This window comes from Phoxinus phoxinus (assembly GCF_949152265.1).
Source record: "Phoxinus phoxinus genome assembly, chromosome: 6".
NCBI classification, from domain to species: Eukaryota; Metazoa; Chordata; class Actinopteri; order Cypriniformes; family Leuciscidae; genus Phoxinus; species Phoxinus phoxinus.
The window spans coordinates 15285691-15298046 of NC_136881.1; the positions used below are offsets into that span (position 1 = coordinate 15285691).

General features: G+C 36.4%; 1 protein-coding gene across 1 annotated transcript in view; it reads left to right on the forward strand.

Annotated features, from left to right (window-relative positions):
- dnah6 (dynein, axonemal, heavy chain 6) overlaps window positions 1–12356 on the forward strand; it is an 83020-nt gene that overhangs the window by 36690 nt on the left and 33974 nt on the right. Inside the window, exons 51-61 of the mRNA XM_079616837.1 lie at window positions 719–961; window positions 1160–1327; window positions 1515–1750; window positions 4421–4682; window positions 4813–4936; window positions 5854–6050; window positions 6306–6509; window positions 9532–9657; window positions 10068–10232; window positions 11092–11159; window positions 11641–11821. Of these exons, the coding sequence (XP_079472963.1) occupies window positions 719–961; window positions 1160–1327; window positions 1515–1750; window positions 4421–4682; window positions 4813–4936; window positions 5854–6050; window positions 6306–6509; window positions 9532–9657; window positions 10068–10232; window positions 11092–11159; window positions 11641–11821 (1974 nt within the window). The remainder of the gene's footprint in view (window positions 1–718; window positions 962–1159; window positions 1328–1514; window positions 1751–4420; window positions 4683–4812; window positions 4937–5853; window positions 6051–6305; window positions 6510–9531; window positions 9658–10067; window positions 10233–11091; window positions 11160–11640; window positions 11822–12356) is intronic.

Sequence of the window (12356 nt, forward strand, 5' to 3'; positions counted from 1 at the left end):
GTGATGGAAATCTGATTCTAAAAAAGGTAGGGGGCTTCACACACATACTATACAGATGGTCTGGTCCCATCATTCAATATCTTTTTGCCTCCATTCATTTGTTTCATTCTATTATCTAATGAGACGCATGTTGACTGACCTCTGTGGGGCTGTTGCATAGCACGAGGTGTTCTGCTAATTACTATAAAGTGTGTGTGTAGTGCGCTTGCATCTAGTGTCGATTTTATTTGTTGTGTTGTCTGTTGTAGTGTTGTGTTTGTGGTTGTGATGAATGACTCAGCGCTGGCCAACTGCAGCTGCTCATTAGCGTTAAGCAGCAAGCCCATACGGCTGTTCACCCTGCTTTTATTTGCTTATTTGTTTCCATCGCCGTGTGTTTGTTTACTTGTGTATAAACACACGCTCACACTCGCCCCACATATTTCAAGGTGACAGCTATGGTTCTTGCTGAATGAAATGAAGAATAGTTTATTATAATGTCTTCAAGTAAAAATATCAAAAATGCGGACAAAAATATCATGCAGATTGCACTGGTTTGTGGAAGCTATATTACCATACATAAAAAAAAATCATGATAAGGAAATGAACATTTAAAGGAATATTGCATCCAAAAACGAAAAAAAACCAGCAACTGGTATATGCAATTCACTCTGTGATATGTTAGAAAATTTAACTGACTGCCACAAATGTATTCTTTCTTTCCATGTTTATTTTTCAGTGGCCTCGTGAGGCTCTGCTTTCTGTGTCCCAGACCTTCTTCCAGAACGTGGATTTTGGCAGTGAGGAGATGAAGCAGTGTTTTTCAGAGATGTGTGTAGAGATCCATGTTAGCGTGACTGACATGGCAGAACGTTTTTACTCTGAACTGCGTAGACACTACTACACCACGCCCACCTCCTATTTAGAGCTCATTAACCTATACCTGAGCATGCTGGGAGAAAAGAGACAACAGCTGCAGGTGGTGAGGACGCGAAGCTATGCAAGATGCATAAATCTTTGATGTTACATCATTACTTCAAATTGTGAACACTCTTTTTAAATAAATTTCAAGACAAAAGGTTATCTTTTTAAATGTTGAATTATGTATTAGAGTAAAGGCCTCATCTGAGCTAGACAAAGAAAGAAATGTTTGGAATGTAACTTGTATTTGTTTGCATAGGCACGAGATCGCGTGAAAAATGGTCTTACTAAATTGCTGGAGACAAATGAGGTAGTGGATAAGATGAAGCAAGACCTCTCTGCACTGGAGCCCGTGCTTGAACAGAAATCGATCGATGTCAATGCTCTGATGGAGAAGCTTGCTGTGGACCAAGAGAGCGCTGACCAGGTGTTTGTATTAATAATAATACAACCATTCTGGTATATTAATTACATTTTTTTCCTCTTGAAATGTTGTCCACTTTGAAAATCCCAAAACAAATTATTAAACTTTTTTTATTTTTCATGATATGTACTCTAAAAAAAGGATCTTCTAACAGTTTAACATTTGCTTTTATTGACCTCTTTGCCTGTAGGTGCGTAGGGTTGTGAAAGAGGATGAAGCTTTAGCTAAGGTAAAGGCAGAAGAGACTCAGGCCATCGCGGAAGATGCACAGCGTGATCTGGATGAGGCTCTGCCTGCACTCGACAGTGCCAACAAGGCCCTGAATTCCCTGGATAAAGCTGACATATCAGAGATCCGTGTCTTCACCAAACCACCAGACCTCGTCATGACTGTAATGGAGGCGGTGTGCATTCTGCTCAACAACAAGTGAGTTTTATCTATATAATATATTATTATGTATTATATTTAGCTTTGGTGGAAGGAGTCCTAAAATGCAGAAATTAGTTAGCAGTAGGTATGTTACCTAAAGTTGGGCAATTAACCTTTGCGCAAAATTAAAAGTATAGCATAAAAAGTTTGCAAATAAAGCACTTTTTCCATCTCATGTGTTCATTACAAAACACTGATTCATCCTATAACTATTCTTTCCTATTCTTTATGAATGAGACACTGACTCTATGAAAATATTTTTTTTATTTCGTCAAATTTGTCTTTTAAATAGACTAAAGCAATGACCATTTTGTCAGAAAATCTAGTTTGACTTTGCATGTTATTTTGTTTAGCTGTCTTGCCTTTTTCTTCAGAATTGTGGGAGAATCACGATCTCCATTTCAAACAAAAGAAATCTTGATTTTCAATTCATCCAGAATTGTGCAGCTCTAGTATTTATTTAAACACAGTCGAAAGTAAAAGGTAGACAGTTAGGAGAAAATCGATTGTGTCTATTTGGATCCTTCCATTAGTTCTTAAAGTGACAGTTTAGCCTAATAAACCTGCTCCTGAGTCCATAATGTTAATTCAAACAACAAAAGAAAAAGAGGAAATCACTCACTGCTCTTGACTGAGTAATAACTTCAGTAGCTTTAATAAGGATTTATAAAAGAAAAACCATGCACTGTTATTTTACATTTGATTACTTTATTCAATTTCTGTAGGTAGTTTTTCTTACCTGAAATGAGTCATGAACTGGCTTAAAAAAAAAAAAAATTGTTGTCTGAGGTCAGCTTATGACGTTCGCTTGGTTTTTACATTTAAAAACATCAAAATTCAAAATGAAAAAGTAATTGGCTTTTTTCTGTCCTGGTTTTGAGCCTAGCTCCTGAAACGCTCGGTTTTTATGGACGTGCCACATTGAAGACTTGAAGTAAACACCCACTGCTATGACTGGATAACAGTTTTGCTTATTATAATGAGTTTCATGTAATGCGCGAATCGGTGGGCGGGGCTAAACAGGCAGTGCTGAAGTAGGCGTTGGTCTTCTTCTGCGGAGGCGGTGTTTGATACCCTTTGATGTCATAGATCCCCACTTTGAAAAACCTGTAGAATCATATTTAATCTGAGATAATATGTTTGTGATCAGACACCTGTCCTACCAGGCTTGCAGAGTAAAGAAAAAGCACTGAACTGCCATTGCATTGAGCATGTGATAGAACAGACAAGACTTATCTAAAGAAGCAGGAATGATTTGGACATTTACCTTTACAGTAGTCCAATATTTCTGGTATTTTATTTCATCAGGTTCGTGAAGTTTTGATATTAAAACTTTTTAGGTATCTAATCTAGCTGCAAAAAAAAACATGTCCTCACACATCATAAACCCCCCTCTGGCTTTGAGATCCTCCACAGTGTGACTCAGTATGTGCTGGCCATGTTAACATCAGATACTCTGACTGTGCAGCATCTGTGCTCTTTTCATTCAATCATCAATCGTATCCCTCTCCATCTCCTTACTTTCAGCATCATTATCATCATCTGCAGCTGAGCTACTCATTATTAACTTTATAAGACACCAATTTAATGGGTGTTTTAAAATGTCATAACACAGACTAAACAGTCTGTGTTTCTGGCCCTTCACATCCCTCTCTCTCTGCTTTTCTTTTATCCTTCTAATTGTTCAATTTGCTCATAATATTAAACCTCTGCTGTATCTAAGTGGCAGATTAGTGGAGTTTAAACTCAACATGAAATCAAAATTGACCCCATTTACTTTCGTAATACATGTTCCTGGTCTTAATGTGAATTATTCATCAATAATTTTCAACCCCTCACTTTCAACCACCTGTCATATAGACCACTTTTCATGATACATTTAATTTACAATGGATAAAATCAGGCCATACTTGACTCAACTCCACTTGCATTAAATATCCTGTTTCACTTGGAGATATTTAACTTCATGGGACTAAAATGTGTTGCGAAAAGCATTCCGTAATTACTTCTATTACTTACACTATTAGTTACAAAACAGTGTGCAGTTCATTTGCTGATTAATATGAGACTTTTAATTGCTCTAGATTAGATTTAAAATATTAACTCCAGTACATAATTAGACACCTTACTCTCTCTATATTGCCTGATTTTCAGGTGTTAAATATTTATGAATTAATTTCATGTGATTTGCTTTGGTGCGGCTGGAAATCACCTGCTATTAAATCAACTGCTATTCTAATCGCCTTTGTTTTATATTTCCAGCTGCGTACTCATCCAGCTGGTGTTAAATCTAATAATGTAATTAAGGGTTGGTGGAATGGATGTGGGGGTGTTGTAATATGTTGAACATTCAGATATACCGGTCATAATCATTTGTCAAAAGAAAAGAACAAAATACACTTAAGTCTTGTAGGATTTGAACACTTTACTGTACATCCACTTTACCTTTCTTCATGAAACAGGACATTCATCATTTTATTCAGTTATTACAAATAAGGCAGTTTTCTGAATCTCAGTATCTCAATTTTTATTTAGGTAAAATAGATTCTATTTCCTAGCTACCTAATTCTACATTTCATCGTGACAAACTGGCTATACATGCTTTGAGTCAAAGAAACCAATTGATTTAGTTAATTTCCCTTTATTTTCTTGTTTCCCTCCAACTAGGCCAGACTGGGCCAGTGCAAAGCAGGTCCTGGGTGACGGCAACTTCCTGAAAAAGCTGATGGACTATGAAAAGGACAATATCAAACCTCAGATTATTCAGAAGCTACAGAAATACATTAACAATCCAGACTTTGTACCTGAAAAGGTGGAAAAAGTGTCCAAGGCCTGCAAGTCCATGTGTATGTGGGTGAGAGCCATGGATCTGTACTCAAGAGTTGTGAAGGAGGTTGGACCCAAACGTGAAAAACTGGCTACTGCTCAGGTGAGTTAAATGAGAACATGATAAAGATACAGGGTTAATTAATGCATTATGAGTATCATTTACATTATTCCATTATGATTTTCACAGTGTATTGTTTGCTGTGATTATTAATCTGATTAGTTTTTATCAGGCCGAGTTGGACACAACAATGTCCACCTTGAAAGAAAAGCAAGAGAAACTACAAGATGTGGAGGACCAAATCAAAGTTTTGCAGGAGCAGTTTGAGTCCAGCGTGGCTGAAAAAGAGACGCTAGGTGAGAGAAAACGAGAGATGAAGAGACAGATAGTGTATAAGCTTTCACAGCTTTATAATTATTTAAATTAGTCAAATGTGTCACTGAGGGCACTAAATGACAGAAAGCAAGAAATTGTGTTGGGGGCAAATAAAGGGATTTAGAAAAAAACAATAATAGAATCAAAATTGAAATAAGGCTTTTTTTTGCCCAAAACTAGCTACCATTTTAGCACTTTCGGTCCCATCGATGGGTTTTTTAGTAAAATGCCGGAAATACGGTCTGTAGTTAAAGACAAGTTTAAGATATTTTCACATTTAATTTTATCACATAAAATACATTAGTTATACTCCCTTGTGATTTTTTTAAAGCTTTTTACTTGTCTTTAAAAAGACAATTGATAAGTGGCTAAATCGGACTAAGGGAGTTTGTTGTTGGAGACATAAAGCAACATCACAGCAAACAGGAAAACTCATCTACTCACTAGTCCGCTTTCACAGCCATGTTATGTTTATAATCGCGCTCTTGCAAACTAACTATTTTTTTAAATAAAAATTTAAAGATTTTTTAGAAGTGATGGTGAAGTCATATGACCATGGTGTAGTTCCTTTACAGCCTATATTTAGCTTTTTGCTTCTGCCGATTGTATTTGGGCTTCAAAATTCAAGAGTTGTTATTTTCTGCAATAATCCAAAATCCAGTCCTATGGGGTTTTTGTCAAGGGAACCAGGGTGATTCTGACTTCTGAGTTAACCTACAAAAATACGTCATCAATGCAGTGCTTTATATATGCTGTGGGTCCAGTAATAGTGGAATTTTGTGCATGTGTAATAAGTATTTTTATTTTTAAGGTGCCACACAGGACAGGTTGCTTTCCATTTTCTTGTGTCTATATGAATTTGTGTGTATGTTAATGCGTGTTTGTATGTGGGTTGTAGCTAAAACCAGGGCTCTGACTGAAGCACGCCTGGGTCGGTCGGGAAAGTTAACATCTGCTCTGGGAGACGAACAGGTGCGATGGCAGGAATGCATTACTCTGTTTGAGCAGGAGATCCACAACGTCATTGGAAATGTGTTCATCGCTGCAGCTTGTGTGGCTTATTATGGAGCCTTCACCTCCCATTACAGACAATTGGTAGTATATTAGATCACAACCTTTTTTTACTCCATAACATATCTTGATTATGTAATGCCACTGAGAATATAAGATTTTCTAGATTGTCTTTAAAGTCAAACCTGTCGTATCTTCTTTCTCCTGACTTATGTCAGTCGCCCACCATACCAAACTATGACACATTAAAACACAATTTCCCCTTCAGCTTACTGAACACTAACAATTGTTTCTGGGAAATACGCATGTGTTTAATAAACATTTTTCTTTTTCCTGTAGCTTATAGATCACTGGATCACACGCTGTCAACAGTTAGGGATTCCTATCAGTGACACCTTTAGTCTTATCAGCATTCTAGGAGATCCCTACGAGATCCGACAGTGGAATGCCGAAGGGTTGCCACGGGATAATGTCTCCACAGAGAATGGAATACTTGTGATGCGGGGACGCCGCTGGCCACTCATGATTGACCCTCAAGATCAGGTGACCTCTAACATTTCCAAACCTTCCATCAGTGCTCTGTGTTCCAATACAGTACCTTGTTAATTTATTAGCAAGAACAAATTCTAATTTAATAATGGCATTTATAGTCATTTTAAATGGTACAAAACAGTATAGTTTCTAGACTACAGTACGTCACATACACATTAAAACTCTTCATGAAAGGATTAAGAAGGATCAGTGTATTCAAAAGCAGCTTATTTTTAGGTCGAAAGGAAGTTAAGTTATTTTTCTGGCAGGCAAAACAGCTGCCACACACTGTTTCAGGATGATCATTATAGTTTACCCCATGCAAACTTGATGGTGACATCAACATTTATGATAGCCCAACCACAGACTTTCCCCACTGCTGTGGCCAAGTAAATGCTACTGCTGTCTCATGACCCGCATGGATAGGCTCAGGAGGAGCTACTTCCCTCAAGCACTCTGAATTCTTAATGAGGACACTGCCAAGGGACTGCTTGATACCATAAACTCTCACATGACACCATACTCTACAGTACATTTCATTACTATACTACAATTACTATGCATATCTTTTGCACATTTAACCATCCTACATCAAACACTACCACGTTTTTCTAATGTAATTGAAAAGGCTTTGCACATTGGTAATTTGCATTATTTCAAGTAGACACCCTATAGATTTGCAGTTTAAAGTGTATATACTTTATTTGTATGTTTATATTTGTGCATGTACAGATAATGTTTCTTTCTGTCTTATTTTATATTCATGCTTATTTTGTTTCATATTAATTTATTCTTACAGGTGAAGTACAGTATGTACATTTCTGCAGCATTAGCATCATCAAATGGATTTGCAAAAATGTCTGTGTTCATAAGTTTTCAGAATGCTCCTTCTGTCTGCTATCAAATAGACCACCCTAAACTCACACTGTTTACACTTTTTGGGGAAATTAACCCATAAATCAGGGTTTCTGCAGGTCTTAAAAAGTCAAACTTTGCTCTTACAGAAATTAAGGTCTTGTTTTTGTAAAATTAATTAAAAAGTAATGGATATTTGTTTTAAGTTGTATTGTCAAGCTCTAAAGTTTTGCTAATACAACTCATTGTGTTTCTCCCTAGACATGTACATTTAGAGAACATATTGACATATTGTTTTCCCATTCATTTATTCCTTAAATTTTCTTTACTTGGTCTTAAAAAGTTATTTTAAAAGTCTTAAATTTACCTTCATAAAACCTGCCGAAACCTCAGCATATTAAGCACATCAACCTCTACATAATAGATTGGATAGGTAAAGTATTTTAACTTTGGGAAATTTAAAGTTTGGGGTCGGTAAGAATTTTTTACTGATTTGAAAGAAGACAACATTACTGTATTTTGATCACATAAATGCATTTTTAATTTAATATAACTGTTTTCTTTTTTCATGTATTTATTTCTGTGATTGCAAAGCTGAATTTTCAGTAGCCATTTCTCCAGTCACATGATCCCTAAGAATTTGTCCGAATATGCTGATTTGGTGCTCAAGTAACATTTGAACATTTCAAATAACAACAGAAATTATTTGTATCATTATATCTTTACTGTCACTTGCATCCTTGCTGAATAAAAGTATTAATTCTGAAAAATTTTACTGATCCCAAACATCAGTGTATAACAGTAGTGTGTTTAAACTGACTTTTAAAACTTCACAGTATATGCACTACATGCATTATGAGTCAAATGAAAGACATTGATGATTGGATCAGTGTAGCACAGACAGGTAATTTGAAATGGTGTACTGTGAATGTAAAGAGTTTAGTCTAGCTGTATCCATATTTTCAATCTATTCCATGAAAGTCTTGGAAGTATGGTGCTAAACTTACACTGACTTGTTGAAAGATGCTTGCGGAATAATTCTTGACACCTCAATAGATCTATTCCCATTGGATTCCCATTTTGCATTTCATACCCTCTCTGTGACATAAATGAACGCGTCAGGTGAAGGACATCTTTAATAACTGAGTGTTGTTCAATTGGTTGGAGATGTTGTCAAACTGGTACGAAGTACAGCCTTCAAAATCCAAATAGGAAAACAACCAGACTCTCTGCATTACCATACAAATATCTTTCTCCCATTCCACCCTCTCCATTTTCATTACTGTCCTCCGGTTTCAGCACACTTGGCTGTCGTTCTCCTTTTTTTCTCTGCTCTTTCTTGTCGTCTGTGTTTTGCTCTCTCTCCATCCGGCTGTCTCTCTTGGGAGAATCTGTCTTCTGAAGAGACTGAAACAGACATTCAAACATCAGTCTGTCTCGCATTTATATACACACAAATACCATGACACAAACACTCTACACTCAACTCAGCTCCACTCTGCTTAGTGGCACTGATGGCATGATGCTTAGATTCCACATACACACTTCTATATAGTAGTTCATTACTTTCTTCATTTCAGCAGAATCTACTTGCGGCAGATTTTTACAAAGGGTCAACTGTCACGTCCTTTCCATCTGATAAAGATAGTTTTCTTTTTAGATCTCTTTTTTTTCTCTCTGTTTGTCTTTCTGTCACACGTGCACACAAATATACTCATGCACACACATACGTACACACACATGGTGATTAAAAAAATTATTTTATGTCATATCGCTTTATGTCATCATCTTTATATTATTTTCAATGATGTGAAGCTATCTATTAAATTATTTAAATTAATAGATTATGTTTTATTTTAATTACCTTTATTTTATTTAAAATACATGAACAATGTAATTAATTCATACAATGCATATACCTATTCTTGAATGAGCTTGTTGCTATTTTCTTATTTTGAAATTTTATTTTGATATTTAATATTTTGGGGCATACAACTGTCTTAATGTCATAATGAAGAAAAAAAAAATAAGAAAAATAAATTCTTAAATAATTTGCCATTATTTTTTTAACATATTATTATGATCTGGCATAAATTTATTAAGTTTTTGGGGAGTCAGACTATATAACATTTTACAACCTTTATAACCTACATTTTCAATTTTTTCATTTTGTGTCTAGGCAAACCGTTGGATACGATCTAAAGAGGCAAAGAACGGTCTAAAGGTGATCAAGCTAACTGACGCAGGCTTCCTCCGAACACTTGAGAACTCCATCCGGCTGGGCATGCCTGTACTTCTGGAGGAGGTAACCCTTATTTCACCTCCGACACTTTTTAGTCAAATTTAAATACAAATTCACTACTGAAAAAAAGCTAATAAACATTTTAAAAATTACAATTATGAGGAACTGATAACACTTCCAAACTGATTTGATTGGCATTGAATGGTTTAATTCAGTCTTAAATGAGTGATTCTGTAGTGTGTTTATTAGTTCTGACTCTTGCCAGATGTGATTTATCTGATGAATCTAGTTTCAGTCATCTTTGTTTATTACTTCTGACAACTGAAACGTATGGTTTCCCCCTATTTTGGCCATTTTGTACCAAAAAGAAATCTAACATGAAAATGAAAATTAATGCTGAATGATATTAATCATAACTGCAAAATGATGAACTATTATGCATTTCACTCATGTCTGTGTGTGTGTGTTTGCAGCTAAAAGAAACTCTAGACCCTGCTCTGGAACCCATTCTTCTGAAGCAGACGTTTGTGTTAGGTGGCAGAACATTGATCCGACTGGGAGATTCTGACATAGACTATGATAAAAATTTCCGTTTCTACATGACCACCAAAATGGCCAATCCCCACTATCTTCCTGAGGTGTGTGTGTGTGTGTGTGTGTGTGTGTGTGTGTGTGTGTGTGTGTGTGTGTGTGTGTGTTAGGAAATACATACAATTATATTTACAAGAAACACAATTTTTATTTTTAGGGGGGGGGGGGGGGGGGGGTTAGAAAGGGGTCTCTGGGGTCGAGGTTGACACCTGTTTAAGGTCAACTGGATTTGGCACTGTAGCAAAGTGGACATGGCTGGCACCAGCCCATCACATATCTGTTCTGCCACCACCTTGTGCACCAATCCCTCTCTGGCTCCATGCCATATCATCTCTCGCTGTATAATTCTGGGGTGGATGCGGATCAGCGCCCACCTGCCAAGATACAATGCCCTAGCAATCATAACAGACAGGACCACGGGCAACAGCGCTTGCAGCAGGCAGAGAGCACACCACCAGATATGGTTGCCTGTCAAACGGGGCTGTGCCGTTGTAAGCTCCAGCATTAGAGACAGGACAGACCTGTCATCTCAGCTTAAATAAGGGAGATGAGCTATGCTGACAGACCAGTCTGGACTAAAGAAACATTCTCACAGACAGACAGCAAATACAAAACACACAGGGCCAATCAAAGTGTGCCTCCAGAGAATTTTTAGAGAGGAAAGGGACAATAGCAGCATCTCTTGGGGGATTCATTTAGCAGATAGTGTCAATCATTATTTACATGCCCCTAAAGAATACATGTTTAGATTGTGCTATTTATTCAATTACATTTTTTCAACATCTAAATTAGAAAGTTTTTTTTTATGTAGCTTGTTTTCAATTAATGTTGAGAATGTACAAGTTAGGATATGACCCCTTTAAGCTACACATTCATAATTGTTTTGTAACCAATTTTCTATGTCAGGTGTGCATCAAAGTGACTATCATAAACTTCACTGTTACCAAGTCTGGACTGGAAGATCAAATCCTCAGGTAATCCCCTGCTTTTACTATTCAGATTCAAAATCAACACCCAGGACACTTTAGGAGAAACTTTTTTTTTGCTATATAGAAAAACGTAATAAATTTAATAAATAAATCCTAAATTTGAATCCTCCAAAGGTCTAAATATTCACCTAAAAGACTGAATTAGTGTTTTTTTTCTTTTTGCTAAAAGCAAGAAGCGATAGAATAATATAGTAGCATAAGAGGCTAACTAGCTCAAAGTATTAGAGTTAAATAGAAATTCACTTTGGCCTCTTTTCACCTTCATCTTAGGTGTTCCAGTCAAAACTGACCAACCAAGACACGTTAACATTTACAACTGCATTGGGTGCATTTGTAATTCATGACATAAGCTGTCTAATAAAAAATATTATTTGATGTTGATTAACTTTATTATTCTCTTTCCAATGCTCACTATGTAAAATATTGGTTGACTTTGTTGTGATCATTTATTTCTGTCTGTGCCCAGTGATGTAGTCCGTCTGGAGCGTCCTGACTTGGAAGAACAGAGAAGCCAGCTGATAGTTCGCATCAATACAGACCGGAACCAGCTGAAAGCTATTGAGGACCGAATCCTTAAACTGCTCTTCACCTCTGAGGGCAACATCCTCGACAATGTGGATCTTATAAAAACTTTACAAGAGTCAAAGGTCAGTGGTTTGGGGTCAGAAATTTAAAGATTTAAAGAGAGGAAATGAAATAGACAAAAGGGCAGAGTAGTAGACAAAAGCAGGTCAATGATTATGTAGTAAAGCCGGTTATGGAATTTAAACTGGTTACTCTTAACTGACTTATTAAACTACAGTTCAAAGGTTTGGGGTTGGAATTGTTTTATTTATCTTATGCTCACCAAGGCAACATTGACATATCAAAGACATTTTAGTGTCTAAAATCTTTTGCCACTGTTTATTTAATAATTGTTATTAAATCCCCCCCCCCCCACCACCACCACTATGCTAATAAATGCTTAATATAAAAAGGAGATGTTTACTTTAAAATAATTTCTAATGCCACACTCAACTAAATAGAAAATAGCCTCATTTGATAGCGATTACGTGTTTATTTGGGAATGAGTGCTGACACATACTTTAATCCATAGCTTTTCTTCTGTGGATTTGTTTTAGCACACTTCATTTTTAGCAAATTCCCTCAAAATAGTATGTTTGTGCCACTGCCACCTATGCG